This window comes from Entelurus aequoreus, linkage group LG25 (genome assembly GCF_033978785.1).
Source record: "Entelurus aequoreus isolate RoL-2023_Sb linkage group LG25, RoL_Eaeq_v1.1, whole genome shotgun sequence".
In the NCBI taxonomy this organism is placed as follows: Eukaryota; Metazoa; Chordata; class Actinopteri; order Syngnathiformes; family Syngnathidae; genus Entelurus; species Entelurus aequoreus.
This window is the reverse complement of record NC_084755.1, coordinates 9,460,665-9,478,201: the sequence shown is the minus strand read 5'-3', so window position 1 is coordinate 9,478,201 and position 17,537 is coordinate 9,460,665. Positions and strand designations below refer to the sequence as shown.

The window sequence follows — 17,537 nt, the reverse complement described above, 5'->3', positions numbered from 1 at the left end:
TTGCTTTTTAAAAAAAAATAAAAAAAAATGCTGACCTTGTGTACAAACTGCTCCACTCGTGTCTGCAGGCCCCACACTTCAAACTTGACGCTGACCAGCTTGTAGGAGCACATGATGGGGTCTTGGGTGTTGATCCATCCTTCCTCCAGGAGGCCTCGGTTGGTCTTCCTCGACTTAAAGTAGCGCAAGTCCTGCATGTCCGTGAGACAACGTATCATCAGGTGAGACGGTCACCGCACGACAGCTGCGTCACGTACACATGAGCACCGGCAATCTGCGCAACGGGAGGGCACTTATTAAGAACGTTAGGCGCATTAATCAGCGTTCCCTCCGGACAAATTATATTGTTGTGCTCATTTGTCTCAGGCACTCATGTTGGGACTGAGGCGGACGCTCCACCACCCTTCGAAAAGTGATTGCGTGGCGCTTGCTACATCAGCTGTCTGCAGGTAAAAAATAATAATGAATTAAAATCAATGGTGTTATGAGTTATTGACTTTTTAAGGCTCCAATTATTATATAATCTGAAATATTCCTCTTAAGAATTTTATTGGGTGAAAATATTGCATATTTTGTGTTTTTTCCATAAAAAAACAGGGTTTTCTTTGACAAAAAGAGCATACGGCTTAAATCTTTAAAAACGTTATATTGACAGATCGACCTAATGTTGATCTAGAGCAGGGTCACCAACCTTTTGAAAGCAAGAGCTACTTCTTGGGTACTGATTAATGCGAAGGGCTACCAGTTTGATACACACTTAAATAAATTGCCAGAAATAGCCAATTTGCTCAATTTACCTTTAACTCTATGTTATTATTAATAATTAATGATATTTACACTTAATTGGACGGTTTAAAAGAGGAGAAAACATGACAAAAATGACAATTAAATTTGGAAACATAGTTTATCTTCAATTTCGACTCTTTAAAATTCAAAATTCAACCGAAAAAAAGAAGAGAAAAACTTCAAAAAATAATTTATGGAACATCATTAGTAATTTTTCCTGATTAAGATTAATTTTAGAATTTTGATGACATGTTTTAAATAGGTTAAAATCCAATCTACACTTTGTTAGAATATATAACAAATTGGACCAAGCTATATTTCTAACAAAGACAAATCATTATTTCTTCTAGATTTTCCAGAACAAAATTTTTAAAAGAAATTCAAAAGACTTTGAAATAAGATTTAAATTTGATTCTATAGATTTTCTAGATTTGCCAGAATAATTTTTTTGAATTTTAATCATAATAAGTTTGAAGAAATATTTCACAAACATTCTTCGTCGAAAAAACAGAAGCTAAAATGAAGAATTAAATTAAAATGTATTTATTATTCTTTACAATAAAAATTTTTTTTTACTTGAACATTGATTTAAATTGTCAGGAAAGAAGAGGAAGGAATTTAAAAGGTAAAAAGGTATATGTGTTTAAAAATCCTAAAATCATTTTTAAGGTTGTATTTTTTCTCTAAAATTGTCTTTCTGAAAGTTATAAGAAGCAAAGTAAAAAAATTAATCAATTTATTTAAACAAGTGAAGACCAAGTCTTTAAAATATTTTCTTGGATTTTCAAATTCTATTTGAGTTTTGTCTCTCTTAGAATTAAAAATGTCGAGCAAAGCGAGACCAGCTTGCTAGTAAATAAATACAATTTAAAAAATAGAGGCAGCTTACAGGTAAGTGCTGCTATTTGAGCTATTTTTAGAACAGGCCGGCGGGCTACTCATCTGGTCCTTACGGGCTACCTGGTGCCCGCGGGCACCGCGTTGGTGACCCCTGCTCTAGAGATAATAATACTGAATAATGACACATTTTAAATATTTTTTGGACCAAAACCCTTTGGGGATCCAGCCTGAGTGGAGGCCTTAATGTATATTTTTTATACATATATTTAGGGATGTCCGATAATGGCTTTTTGCTGATATCCGATATTCCGATATTGTCCAACTCTTTAATTACCGATACCGATATCAACCGATACCGATATCAACCGATATATACAGTCGTGGAATTAAGTGAAGTGAAGTGAATTGAATTATATTTATATAGCGCTTTTCTCTAGTGACTCAAAGCGCTTTACATAGTGAAACCCAATATCTAAGTTACATTTAAACCAGTGTGGGTGGCACTGGGAGCAGGTGGGTAAAGTGTCTTGCCCAAGGACACAACGGCAGTGACTAGGATGGCGGAAGCGGGGATCGAACCTGCAACCCTTAAGTTGCTGGCACAGCCACTCTACCAACCGAGCTATTAACACATTATTATGCCTAATTTGGACAACCAGGTATGGTGAAGATAAGGTCCTTTTTAAAAAATTTGTAAAATAAGATAAATAAATTAAAAACATTTTCTTGAATAAAAAAGAAAGTAAAACAATATAAAAACAGTTACATAGAAACTAGTAATGAATTAAAATGAGTAAAATTAACTGTTAAATGTTAGTACTATTAGTGGACCAGCAGCACGCACAATCATGTGTGCTTACGGACTGTATCCCTTGCAGACTGTATTCAAGCTAACATTCTGTGATTGTAGACTTTTTGTACTTGATTGCAGACTTTTCACAGTTGATTGCAAACCTTTCCACAATTAATACTAGGGTGTCTTATTTTTTCCAAAATTATCCTCTGATTATCTATTTCATCTGGATGTTACCGGGCTCGGAGTTTTGGTTCTTCAATTGCATCGTTCAATCAGTCAATCAATGTTTATTTATATAGCCCTAAATCACAATCGTTGCATTGTCACTTTAAAAGGCGGTCGACACCGGTTAGGTTTTTAGAAACTAGCGGCACTTATATTATATTTCAACTAGGGATGTCCGATAATGGCTTTTTGCCGATATCCGATATTCCGATATTGTCCAACTCTTTAATTACCGATACCGATATCAACCGATACCGATACTGATATATACAGTTGTGGAATTAAACACATTATTATGCCTAATTTGGACAACCAGGTATGGTGAAGATAAGGTCCTTTTTTTTTTTAAATTAATAAAATAAAATAAGATAAATAAATTAAAAACATTTTCTTGAATAAAAAAGAAAGTAAAACTATATCAAATCAGTTACATAGAAACTAGTAATGAATGAAAATGAGTAAAATTAACTGTTAAAGGTTAGTACTATTAGTGGACCAGCAGCACGCACAATCATGTGTGCTTACGGACTGTATCCCTTGCAGACTGTATTGATATATATTGATATATAATGTAGGAACCAGAATATTAATAACAGAAAGAAACAACCCTTTTGTGTGAATGAGTGTAAATGGGGGAGGGAGGTTTTTTGGGTTGGTGCACTAATTGTAAGTCTATCTTGTGTTTTTTATGTGGATTTAATAAAAAAAAAACAATAAAAAAACAAAAACAAAAAAAACGATACCGATAATAAAAAAAACGATACCGATAATTTCCGATATTACATTTTAACGCATATATCTCAATATATGTAGACATCTCTACATACATTGTATTGGTTTTTAAAATAAAAAAATGTCAAAATGGCCCCCGCTTGCTTTGATTTTTCAGTGTGCGGCCCTCAGTGGAAAAAGTTTGGACACCCCTGGTGTACATGTACAACGTTGTCTGGAATGAAATACAAATGTGGGCATTTTCCATACCATTCTAGCACATTCTAATTTGGGTCAGCAATAAATGACTATACCCCCCCCCCCCCCCCCCCCCCCCCCCTGTGTGCTGCTGGTGTGTGAGTACTTGCCAATAATAACACACCACTGCAGCGGGTTCATGACCCATGTTGATTATTATTAGCCTGATTCTTTATGACCATGCACACAAATCACCACAGGGCTTGTCCATCACCACAGCCTCTTAAACACTCACATGTATAAACAAGCAAGTCCCCGGCTTCTCATCCCTCCCGCTAGATAAATAGCGGCCACAAATTAAATTCATCGCTGTTATTTACTTGCTGGCATAACAAGCGGCGAGTGTAGTTGCAGGTGAATTAATGCCAGCATCCTCACCTCGGACTCCTTGTAGTGGCGTTCAGGAACCTCGTCGTAGGCGATGTCGACACGGCACACCTCTGTTTCCTCGTCTTTAGGCTCGCTGCCAAATATCTGCATTTTAAAGACAGCCTTGTAAGGACAACCGGATCAATAATACACTTTCGGCGGACTTGACAAATGTGCGGTGACATGCTGTGATTTCCCCAGCCGCATGCTGTGTATGCGCGTGTGTGTGTGTGTGTGTGTGTGTGTGTGTGTGTGTGTGTGTGTGTGTTCAATGGTTCGAGACTAAGTGGGAGAAAATCAAATGCAGCCCAGAAAAGCAAGATTGGAAGACATTAGGAGCTGCAGCAATGAAACCATTTCCTGCTGGTATGAAGAGTGATGTAAATAGATGAACGTAATTATCCCTTCTAGGGTCCTTCAGCCTTTCACTGTTTTAGTAGTGCAGTTTTGAATTTCCTGTTGGTGAATGTAACGAAGATGACTTGTGGTATTGTTTCTTCCATCCATCCATCTTCTTCCGCTTATCCGAGGTCGGGCAGCCTAAGAAGAGAAGCCCAGACTTCCCTCTCCCCAGCCACTTCGTCCCGAGGCGTTCCCAGACCAGCCGGGAGACACAGTCTTCGCCAACGTGTCCTGGGTCTTCCCCGTGGCCTCCTACCGGTCGGACGTGCCCTAAACACCTCCCTCGGGTGGCATCCTGACCAGATGCCCGAACCACTGCTCCTCTCGATGTGGAGGAGCAGTGGCTTTACTTTGAGATCCTCCCGGATGACAGAGCTTCTCACCCTATCTCTAAGGGAGAGCCATGCCACCCGGCGGAGGAAACTCATTTCGTCCGCTTGTACCCGTGATCTTGTCCTTTCGGTCATAACCCGAAGCTCATGACCATAGGTGAGGATGGGAACGTAGATCGACCGGTAAATTGAGAGCTTTGCCTTCCGGCTCAGCTCCTTCTTCACCACAACGGATCGATACAGCGTCCGCATTACTGAAGACGCCGCACCGTCGATCTCACGAGCCACTCTTCCCTCCCTCGTAAACAAGACTCCGAGGTACTTGAAGTCCTCACTTGGGGCAAGATCTCCTCCCCAACCCGGAAATGGCACTCCACCCTTTTCCGGGCGAGAACCATGGACTCGGACTTGGAGGCGCTGATTCCCATCCCAGTCGCTTCACACTCTGCTGCGAACCGATCCAGTGAGAGCTGAAGATCCTGGCCAGATGAAGCCATCAGGACCACATTATCTGCAAAAAGCAGAGACCTAATCCTGCAGTCACCAAACCGGATCCCTTCAACGCCCCTGACTGCGCCTAGAAATTCTGTCCATGAAAGTTATGAACAGAATCGTTGATAAAGGGCAGCCTTGGCGGAGTCCAACCCTCCCTGGAAACGGGTCCGACTTACTGCCGGCAGTGCGGACCAAGCTCTGGCACTGATCATACAGGGAGCGGACCGCCACAATCAGACAGTCCGATACCCCATACTCTCTGAGCACCCCCCACAGGACTTCCCAGGATTCCCATCCCAGTCGCTTCACACTCTGCTGCGAACCGATCCAGTGAGAGCTGAAGATACTGGCCAGATGAAGCCATCAGGACCACATTATCTGCAAAAAGCAGAGACCTAATCCTGCAGCCACCAAACCGGATCCCTTCAACGCCCCTGACTGCGCCTAGAAATTCTGTCCATAAAAGTTATGAACAGAATCAGTGATGAAGGGCAGCCTTGGCGGAGTCCAACCCTCACTGAAAACGTGTCCGACTTACTGCCGGCAGTGCGGACCGAGCTCTGGCACTGATCATACAGGAGCGGACCGCCACAATCAGACAGTCCGATACCCCATACTCTCTGAGCACCCCCCACAGGACTTCCCGGGATTCCCATCCCAGTCGCTTCACACTCTGCTGCGAACCGATCCAGTGAGAGCTGAAGATCCTGGCCAGATGAAGCCATCAGGACCACATTATCTGCAAAAAGCAGAGACCTAATCCTGCAGTCACCAAACCGGATCCCTTCAACGCCCCTGACTGCGCCTAGAAATTCTGTCCATGAAAGTTATGAACAGAATCGTTGATAAAGGGCAGCCTTGGCGGAGTCCAACCCTCCCTGGAAACGGGTCCGACTTACTGCCGGCAGTGCGGACCGAGCTCTGGCACTGATCATACAGGGAGCGGACCGCCACAATCAGACAGTCCGATACCCCATACTCTCTGAGCACCCCCCACAGGACTTCCCGGGATTCCCATCCCAGTCGCTTCACACTCTGCTGCGAACCGATCCAGTGAGAGCTGAAGATCCTGGCCAGATGAAGCCATCAGGACCACATTATCTGCAAAAAGCAGAGACCTAATCCTGCAGCCACCAAACCGGATCCCTTCAACGCCCCTGACTGCGCCTAGAAATTCTGTCCATGAAAGTTATGAACAGAATCGTTGATAAAGGGCAGCCTTGGCGGAATCCAACCCTCACTGGAAACGGGTCCGACTTACTGCCGGCAGTGCGGACCGAGCTCTGGCACTGATCATACAGGGAGCGGACCGCCACAATCAGACAGTCCGATACCCCATACTCTCTGAGCACCCCCACAGGACTTCCCGGGATTCCCATCCCAGTCGCTTCACACTCTGCTGCGAACCGATCCAGTGAGAGCTGAAGATCCTGGCCAGATGAAGCCATCAGGACCACATCATCTGCAAAAAGCAGAGACCTAATCCTGCAGTCACCAAACCGGATCCCTTCAACGCCCCTGACTGCGCCTAGAAATTCTGTCCATAAAAGTTATGAACAGAATCAGTGATAAAGGGCAGCCTTGGCGGAGTCCAACCCTCCCTGGAAACGGGTCCGACTTACTGCCGGCAATGCGGACCAAACTCTGACACTGATCATACAGGGAGCGGACCACCACAATCAGACAGTCCGATACTCTCTGAGCACCCTCCACAGGATTTCCCAGGGACACGGTGGAATGCCTTCTCCAAGTCCACAAAGCACATGTAGACTGGTTGGACAAACTCCCATGCACCCTCACCCTTGTTTCTTCCATGTAATGGAATGCATGGTGTTAATATCGACATGAACTTCCTTTTTTTGCAGCCACTCGCTGATCTGTAGAGGAAACATCCATTTCATCTGGTTCTCCTCGGTTGTTAACTGCTACCGGCTTAGGACCTTGGTGTATCAGTGTAATATAAATCCCGGTCACAATCACATCATTTATTTGTCTATTCTGGTCCACCGCATCTATGGTAATCTTCAGAGCGGTGTTGTCTTCTTGCAGGACTTTCATATCTGTACTTTTCTTTCAAAGATTCTTGATTTCATCAGTGGAATTTCCCTGTGTTGTCACAAAGCTCCCCTTTCAAGCTAACATTCTGTGATTGTAGACTTTTTGTACTTGATTGCAGACTTTTCACAGTTGATTGCAAACCTTTCCACAATTAATACTAGGGTGTCTTATTTTTTCCCAAAATTATCCTCTGATTATCCGTTTCATCTGGATGTTACCGGGCTCGGAGTTTTGGTTCTTCAATTGCATCGTTCAATCAGTCAATCAATGTTTATTTATATAGCCCTAAATCACAATCGTTGCATTGTCACTTTAAAAAGCGGTCGACACCGGTTAGGTTTTTAGAAACTAGCGGCACTTATATTATATTTCAACTAGGGATGTCCGATAATGGCTTTTTGCCGATATCCGATATTCCGATATTGTCCAAATCTTTAATTACCGATACCGATATCAACCGATACCGATACTGATATATACAGTTGTGGAATTAACACATTATTATGCCTAATTTGGACAACCAGGTATGGTGAAGATAAGGTCCTTTTTTTTAAAAATTAATAAAATAAAATAATATAAATTAAAAACATTTTCTGGAATAAAAAAGAAAGTAAAACAATATAAAATCAGTTACATAGAAACTAGTAATTAATGAAAATTAGTCAAATTAACTGTTAAAGGTTAGTACTATTAGTGGACCAGCAGCACGCACAATCATGTGTGCTTACGGACTGTATCCCTTGCAGACTGTATTGATATATATTGATATATAATGTAGGAACCACAATATTAATAACAGAAAGAAACAACCCTTTTGTGTGAATGAGTGTAAATGGGGGAGGGAGGTTTTTTGGGTTGGTGCACTAATTGTAAGTATCTTGTGTTTTTTATGTTGATTTAATAAAAAAATAAAAATAAAAAAACAAACAAACAAAAAAAAAACGATACCGATAAAAAAAAACGATACCGATAATTTCCGATATTACATTTTAAAGCATTTATCGGCCGATAATATCGGCCGGCCGATATTATCGGACATCTCTAATTTCAACAAATCCCAACTTGGCGCTAGTGTATGACTTGTCTCCATTAGCGTAACATTATTTTTGGATGTTAAAAAGTGCAGAGGAAAAAAAACTGCCATGTCTGTGCAAAGCTCCGAATTTACTCAAAACTGCAGTACTGAAAGCCGATAATTATTAAAAAGGCTTTGATCTCCGAATTTATGCACAGGAGTAACTTTGGCTATTTTTATATCTGATGGAACCTCCCCGGATTGCAGGTATAGGTTAAAGGCCTACTGAAAGCCACTACTAGCGACCACGCAGTCTGATAGTTTATATATCAATGATGAAATCTTAACATCTGCGATGAGGTGGCGACTTGTCCAGGGTGTACCCCGCCTTCCGCCCGATTGTAGCTGAGATAGGCTCCAGCGCCCACCGCGACCCCGAAGGGAATAAGCGGTAGAAAATGGGATGGATGGATGGAAATCTTAACATAGCAACACATGCCAATACGGCCGGGTTAACTTATAAAGTGCAATTTTAAATTTCCTGGGAAACTTCCGGTTGAAAACGTCTATGTATGATGACGTATGCGCGTGACGTCAATGGTTGAAACAGAAGTATTCGGACACATTGTATCCAATACAAAAAGCTCTGTTTTCATCTCAAAATTCCACAGTATTCTGGACATCTGTGTTGGTGAATCTTTTGCAATTTGTTCAATGAACAATGAAGACTGCAAAGAAGAAAGTTGTAGGTGGGATCGGTGTATTAGCGGCTGGCTGCAGCAACACAACCAGGAGGACTTTGACTTGGATAGCAGACGCGCTATCCGACGCTAGCCGCCGACCGCATCGATGATCGGGTGAAGTCCTTCGTCGCTCCGTTGATTGCTGGAACGCAGGTAAACACGGGTGTTGATGAGCAGATGAGGGCTGGCTGGCGTAGGTGGATAGCTAATGTTTTTAGCATAGCTCTGTGAGGTCCCGTAGCTAAGTTAGCTTCAATGGCGTCGTTAGCAACAGCATTGTTAAGCTTCGCCAAGCTGGAAAGCATTAACCATGTATTTACATGTCCATGGTTTAATAGTATTGTTGATTTTCTGTCTATCCTTCCAGTCAGGGGTTTATTTATTTTGTTTCTATCTGCATTTAAGCACGATGCTATCACGTTAGCTCCGTAGCCAAAGTGCTTCGCCGATGTATTGTTGTGGAGATAAAAGTCACTGTGAATGTTCATTTCGCGTTTTCGACTCTCATGTTCAAGAGGATATAGTATCCGAGGTGGTTTAAAATACAAATCCGTGATCCACAATAGAAAAAGGAGAAAGTGTGGAATCCAATGAACCCTTGTACCTAATTTACGGTCAGAGCGAAAAAAGATACGTCCTGCACTGCACTCTAGTCCTTCACTCTCACATTCATCATCCACGAATCTTTCATCCTCGCTCAAATTAAAGGCCTACTGAAATGATTTTTTAAAATTTAAACGGGGATAGCAGATCCATTCTATGTGTCATACTTGATCATTTCGCGATATTACCATATTTTTGCTGAAAGGATTTAGTAGAGAAAATCGACGATAAAGTTCGCAACTTTTGCTCGCTGATAAAAAAAAGCCTTGCCTGTACCGGAAGTAGCGTGACGTCACAGGAGCTAGTATTCCTCACAATTCCCCGTTGTTTACAATGGAGCGAGAGAGATTCGGACCGAGAAAGTGATGATTACCCCATTAATTTGAGCGAGGATGAAAGATTCGTAGATGAGGAACGTTACAGTGAAGGACTTGAGAGGCAGTGCAGGACGTATCTTTTTTCGCTCTGACCGTAACTTAGGTACAAGCTGGCTCATTGGATTCCACACTCTCTCCTTTTTCTATTGTAGATCACAGATTTGTATTTTAAACCACCTCGCATACTATATCCTCTTGAAAATGAGAGTCGAGAACGCGAAATGGACATTCAGTGCCTTTTATCTCCACGACAATACATCGGCGAAATGCTTTAGCTACGAGCTAACGTGATAGCATCTTGCTTTAACTGCATATAGAAACAAAATAAATAAACCCCTGACTGGAAGTATAGATAGAAAATCAACAATACTATTAAACCGTGGACATGTAAATACACGGTTAATGCTTTCCAGGCTGGCGAAGGTTAACAATGCTGTGCTAACGACGCCATTGAAGCTAACTTAGCAACCGGACTGCACAGAGCTATGCTAAAAACATTAGCTCTCCACCTACGCCAGCCAGCCCTCATTTGCTCATCAACACCCGTGCTCACCTGCGTTCCAGCGATCGGCAGAAGGACGAAGGACTTCACCCGATGCGTTTGGCGGCCCGGAGACGTAGGAAGTCAAGGTGAGGTCGGCGGCTAGCGCGGCTAGCGCTCCAACAAAGTCCTCCTGGTTGTGTTGCTGTAGTCCGCTGCTAATACACCGATCCCACCTACAACTGTCTTCTCTGCAGCCTTCATTGTTCATTAAAAAAATTGCAAAAGATGTCCAGAATACTGTGGAATTATGAAATGAAAACAGAGCTTTTTGTATAGGATTCTACGGGGTACCATAACTTCCGTTACTCGGACTTCGTCACGCGCATACGTCATCATACCGCAATGTTTCAGCCGGATATTTCCCGGGAATTTTAAAATGTCACTTTATAAGTTAACCCGGCCGTATTGGCATGTGTTGCAATGTTAAGATTTCATCATTGATATATAAACTATCAGACTGCGTGGTCGGTAGTAGTGGCTTTCAGTAGGCCTTTAATGGGGTAATCGTCGCTTTCTCGGTCTGAATCGCTCTCGCTGCTGGTGTAAACAATGGGGAAATGTGAGGAGCCTTTCAACCTGTGACGTCACGCTACTTCCGGTACAGGCAAGGCTTTTTTTAATCAGCGACCAAAAGTTGCGAACTTTATCGTCGATGTTCTCTACTAAATCCTTTCAGCAAAAATATGGCAATATCGCGAAATGATCAAGTATGACACATAGAATGGATCTGCTATCCCCGTTTAAATAAGAAAATTTCATGTCAGTAGGCCTTTAAAATGAGCAAAATACGTAAATATTACATGTTATTATGAATGTGCCTGCTACTAAATTACATATATACTGTATTTTTCAGACTATAAGTCGCAGTTTTTTTTGTTAGTTTGGCCGGGGGTGCGACTTATACTCAGGAGCAACTTATGTGTGAAATTATTAACACATTACCGTAAAATATCAAATAATATTATTTAGCTCATTCACGTAAGAGACTAGACGTATAAGATTTCATGGGATTTAGCGATTAGGAGTGACAGATTGTTTGGTAAACGTATAGCATGTTCTATATGTTATAGTTATTTGAATGACTCTTACCATAATATGTTACGTTAACATACCAGGCACCTTCTCAGTTGGTTATTTATGCCTCATATAACGTACACTTATTCAGCCTGTTGTTCACTATTCTTTATTTATTTTAAATTGCCTTTCAAATGTCTATTCTTGGTGTTGGCTTTTATCAAATACATTTCCCCAAAAAATGCGACTTATACTCCAGTGCGACTTATATATGTATTTTTCCTTCTTTATTATGCATTTTCCGCCGGTGCGACTTATACTCCGAAAAATACGGTACTTGTATACGTGTGTTTTTTTAGAGCGCTTTATAGGCAGGATAGAGCAAATCCCATTGCCTTTGTTGTTAGCTGACTTTTGCTAGTGTTTATTTACAAGTTAAAAAGCATATAGAAAATAAAAACATGTATGCTTGTCTCACAGGAGGATCATGAATGATAAGACAAAAGTCTAAAAAAGCTGCCTTTAAAGTGCACCGATGACAGGACACAGCAAGCAACTTTTGTAAGTAATAAGAATTTTTTTTTTTAGGTTATATTTTTGCTGGGCATGTGAGTGAGAGATGTCAATAATTAAATGTACGTGCAGTAGAGCAGAAGTGATGATGTTCTGATGAACACACGCGGACAGGAAATGAAAAATGACATTTATAAGGCTGCCTTTCATCTTCCTCACTTTTAAAACTTGATTTATGATTAATTGATGATTCCCATTCCTCTTTCCTCATTGTCTCCAGACACTTTTACCAGCTCAGACATGTGCATAAACCCACATTGCATCCACCTTATTCTGGGTAATGCATATTATATAATCACACTGAATTAGTCAAATACACTTTATTGCCAAAAGTATTTGGTCACCTGCCTTGACTCACATATGAACTTGAAGTGCCATCCCATTCCTAACCCATAGGGTTCAATATGATGTCGGTGCTCCTTTTGCAGCTATTACAGCTTCAACTCTTCTGGGAAGGCTGTCTTATAGGAATTGTCCACCATTCTTCCAAAGGCGCAATTGGTGAGGTCACACACTGATTTTGGTGGAGAAGGTCTGGCTCTCAGTCTCCGTTCTAATTCATCCCAAAGGTGTTTTATCGGGTTCAGGTCAGGACTCTGTGCAGGCCAGTCAAGTTCAATCAATCAATCAATCAATGTTTATTTATATAGCCCTAAATCACTAGTGTCTCAAAGGGCTGTACAAGCCACAACGACATCCTCGGTGTCGAGTGGGTCTGATATAATATTGTGAAAGTCCAACACATCAGCGAAAGTCCAGTCCATGGTGGGGCCAGCGGGAACCATCCCGAGTGGAGACGGGTCAGCAGCGTAGAGATGTCCCCATCTGATGGACAGGCTAGTGGTCCACCCCGGAGCAGAGTAGAAAAGAAAAGAAAAGAAACGGCAGATCAACTGGTCTAAAAAGGGAGTCTATTTAAAGGCTAGAGTATACAAATGAGTTTTAAGATGAGACTTAAATGCTTCTACTGAGGTAGCATCTCTAACTTTTACCGGGAGGGCATTCCATAGTATTGGAGCCCGAATAGAAAACGCTCTATAGCCCGCAGACTTTTTTTGGGCTCTGGGAATCACTAATAAGCCGGAGTTCTTTGAACGCAGATTTCTTGCCGGGACATATGGTACAATACAATCGGCGAGATAGGCAGGAGCTTGACCGTGTAGTATTTTATACGTAAGTAGTAAAACCTTAAAGTCGCATCTTAGGTGCACAGGAAGCCAGTGCAAGTGAGCCAGTTCATCCACACCAGACTCTGTCATCCATGTCTTTATGGACCTTGCTTTGTGCACTGGTCCACAGGGATTTTGGAAAGGGAAGAGGCCCGCTCCAAACTGTTCCCACAAGGTTGGGAGCATGGAATTGTCCAAAATGTTTTGCTATCCTAGAGCAGTGGTCCCCAACCTTTTTGTACTTGCGGACCGGTCAATGCTTGAATATTTTACCCGGGGTGGGTCGGGTTAGTAAAAAAAAAAAAAAAAAAAAAAAAAAAATGTTTTTGTTTTTTTTGTCATAAAGAAATACAATTATGTGTGCTTACGGACTGTATCCCTGCAGACTGTATTGATTTATATTGATATATAATGTATATATTGTGTTTTTTATGTTGATTTAATTTAAAAAAAAAAAAAAAAAAAAAAATTTATTTTATTTTTTTAATTTCTTGTGCGGCCGCGGCCCGGTACCAATCGGTCCACAGACCGGTACCGGTCCGCGGCCGCACAAGAAATAAAAAATTAAAAAAAATACAAAATAAAAATACAACATTTTTGTCATAAAGAAATACAATTATGTGTGCTTACGGACTGTATCCCTGCAGACTGTATTGATTGATATTGATATATAATGTATGTATTGTGTTTTTTATGTTGATTTAATAAAAAAAAAAAAAAAAAAAAAAAATTATTATTTTTTTTTTTTTTAAATTTCTTGTGCGGCCGCGGCCCGGTACCATATCCCTGCAGACTGTATTGATTGATATTTATATATAATGTATGTATTGTGTTTTTTATGTTGATTTAATTTAAATATTTTATTTTATTTTTTTTTTTTTTAAAAATTAAATCAACATAAAAAACACAATACATACATTATATATAAATATCAATCAATACAGTCTGCAGGGATATGGTACCGGGCCGCGGCCGCACAAGAAATTTAAAAAAAATAAAAATAATAATATTTTTTTTAAATTTTTTTTTAAATTAAATCAACATAAAAAACACAATACATACATTATATATCAATATCAATCAATACAGTCTGCAGGGATACAGTCCGTAAGCACACATAATTGTATTTCTTTATGACAAAAATATTGTATTTTTATTTTGTATTTTTTTAAATTTTTTATTTCTTGTGCGGCCGCGGACCGGTACCGGTCCGTGGACCGATTGGTACTGGGCCGCGGCTGCACAAGAAATTTAAAAAATAAAATAAAATACTTTTTTTTTTTTTTTTAATCAAATCAACATAAAAAACACAATATATACATTATATATCAATATAAATCAATACAGTCTGCAGGGTACCGGCCCGGTACCAATCGGTCCACGGACCGGTACCGGGCCGCGGCCACACAAGAAATTAAAAAAAAATAAAACAATTTTTTTTTTTAAATTCAATCAACATAAAAAACACAATATATACATTATATACCAATTATGGTACCAATCGGTCCACGGACCGGTGGTTGGGGACCACTGTCCTAGAGCATTCAAAGTTCCTTTCACTGGAACAAAGGGGCCAAGCCCAACTCCTGAAAAACCCCGCACCATAATTCCTCCTCCACCAAATTTGACATTCGGCCCAATGCAGTCCGAAATGTACCGTTCTCCTGGCAACCTCCAAACCCAGAATATCAAGGAGCGAGGAAATTTCATGACTGGATTTGTTGCACAGGTGGCATCCTATGACAGTTCCACGCTGGAAATCACTGAAAGCGGCCCATTCTTTCACAAATGTTTGTAGAAACAGTCTCCATGCCTAAGTGCTTGATTTTATACACCTGTGATTAGGACACCTGATTCTGATCATTTGGATGGGTGGCCAAATACTTTTGGCAGTATAGAGTATATCATATACTTACACTTTTTACAGAAAAAGATAGCAGAGAATAATAGATTAACATCAACATATATAAATACATTATACATATAAAAGATAATGTAACTGGATTTTACTCACATTATCATTGCTCCCTTTGTTGTCCTCATACTTGCTCTCTATATGGATGGAGAACTTGGGCAGGAAAGAGCACTATCGATGACAAACAAAGCAACAATTATTTGTACACACGCTAACACATGCAGATTAGCTGTTGTCCGTCACCCCTTAAACACGACGGTTTTCTTAGATCAACACTTTAAATGCTTACGGCAGGGGTGTCCAAACTTTTTCCACTGAGGGCCGCACATGGAAAAATTAAAGCCTGCGGGGGCCATTTTGATAGTTTTCATTTTCAAACCATAACAAAATATATGGATTTTGGTTTGTTTTTACCTTTAGGGCTCCCGGGGACCATAAAGAGTCTAAGTCATTAAAATGTTAAAAACAAGTCAAATTATTATTTTATTTTTTTTATTTAACGCTTACAGTAAATCTCTACAGTATATCAACTTAAGGTTGATATAAAATTAAATAAAAAAAAAAGATTTTATGCCTTTTCTGTCAAGACAACTTAGTTTTTTATAATAAAACTGAAATATGCAGTATTTCCCCCACTGCCCAAAACATTCAGAAAGCAATGTTTGATGTGAAGTAATTAGAGCAGTGTTTCCCACGCATTCATTTATTTGTGGCGGCCCGCCACGAAAGAATTACGTCCGCCACAAATAAAATTAAAAAAAAATTAAAAACTAAAAAAAAATAAAAAAAATGTTTTTTGTTGTTGTTGTCCTTTCAAGCTTCTCAGGCAAATCATAGAGTTGATGTAGATGCCCATATAGGCTGTTCAGATTTACTTTACAAAAGAGAAGTGTAGGATACTTCTCTTGTTGCCTTATTTGTATTTGACCACTACTGTTTTCTGTTTATTTGTTACTGACCGTGGCAGGACACCTCTGCCTCTGTTTCACTTTATGTTGCTGGTAAATAATATGGTTGTAGTAGTAGGCTAAAGTTAAATTATTTAGTATGTACTACTTAAAGGGGCAGAGCTTTAAGAGACATTTTAGCTTTTATATTTTATAAGATATATTTTTTGTAAGAACCACAATTAATAAATATATTTCAGTGAATAACTTATTGTTCAAGTCTGTATATAAATATGTACATAAAGTGTTGTAATTATATTGTAAAATGGATGGATGGATGGACGTTTAAAACAAAACTGTTATTATTAATTAGTAAGTATACATTTTTTTAGCCTTTTTAGAGAAAATCATATCATTGTGGTAAATTATGCAAATTACTCGATGATGTCATGATGACCACGCCCATAGCCACGCCCCCACCGCCACAGGTATCTTGGCAGTTTATGGGAAACACTGTAGAGCCTTAAAAACATCAATAATGCAGGACACCATTGATATTAATTCATTGTTACTTTTGAGTAATCACAGTGAAAAGATAAATAAAATCCCATTAAATATATTTAGGATCCAAAAGGTGCCCCTCTCATAAAGTGATACATTTTTATTAGTTTTTTTTTAAATTTCAACACTTAAGTTATGAGATCAACTTCAGATATATCTGTCGCTTTTACGTTTGAACTATTATTTTGTTTGTTTTATGCTCTTTTGTCAAAGAAAACGTTGATGTTTTTGTATGGCAACCACACAACATACGCAATATTTTCCACATAAAACATTTTAAAGTGAAATATTTGAAATAATTGGAGCCTTGAATAGGTCAATAATTCATTATTGACTTTTTTTTTTTTTTGAGCAATGGCAAAAAAAATAAAAATAAATATAGACAAAAGAAAAAAAATACAGCCTGCATGGCAGCTTTGTGTCAACATTGCAACTTTTTCAAGTCAGATTTCACCTCATTCTACTTTTTTTAATGTTTTCTTTTTTTTTTTTTTTTCAATAGCATTTCCAGAACGTGCGGCGGGCCGGTAAACAATTAGCTGCGGGCCGCAAATGGCCCCCCGGGCCGCACTTTGGACACGCCTGGCTTGCAGTAAACAAGCAAGGAGTGAAAATAATATTTGTGACACAAGGTGCTAATATTTATTACAAAAATGTGCGACACAAGCACAAACAAATGAGAATCAATTTGGCCGACAGTGTGAGGAAAGGGAAAAAAACCCTTTAAAATGAACACTATGGGATAAAATAAACATATTGATTTCCAGCGCACATCTACAAAAGCCACTCGAGCTTGAATGAGGCGACGCAGCTGATAAACACTTGATTAAGCCGTGTGTGTGTGTGTTCTTGTATTTCTACCCT

General features: G+C 39.9%; 1 protein-coding gene and 1 long non-coding RNA gene across 2 annotated transcripts in view; one reads left to right on the top strand and one right to left on the bottom strand.

Annotated features, from left to right (window-relative positions):
- pitpnc1a (phosphatidylinositol transfer protein cytoplasmic 1a) overlaps positions 1-17,537 on the bottom strand; it is a 157,369-nt gene that overhangs the window by 12,614 nt on the left and 127,218 nt on the right. The window contains exons 6-8 of the mRNA XM_062037078.1: positions 15,325-15,396; positions 3,995-4,090; positions 36-191 (exon numbers count right to left, since the gene is read on the bottom strand). Coding sequence (XP_061893062.1) covers positions 36-191; positions 3,995-4,090; positions 15,325-15,396 — 324 coding nt within the window. The remainder of the gene's footprint in view (positions 1-35; positions 192-3,994; positions 4,091-15,324; positions 15,397-17,537) is intronic.
- On the top strand, positions 129-3,674 carry LOC133642722 (uncharacterized). Its single transcript, XR_009824589.1, has 3 exons — positions 129-221; positions 367-449; positions 3,537-3,674. It is a non-coding gene; the product is annotated as an uncharacterized LOC133642722 (long non-coding RNA).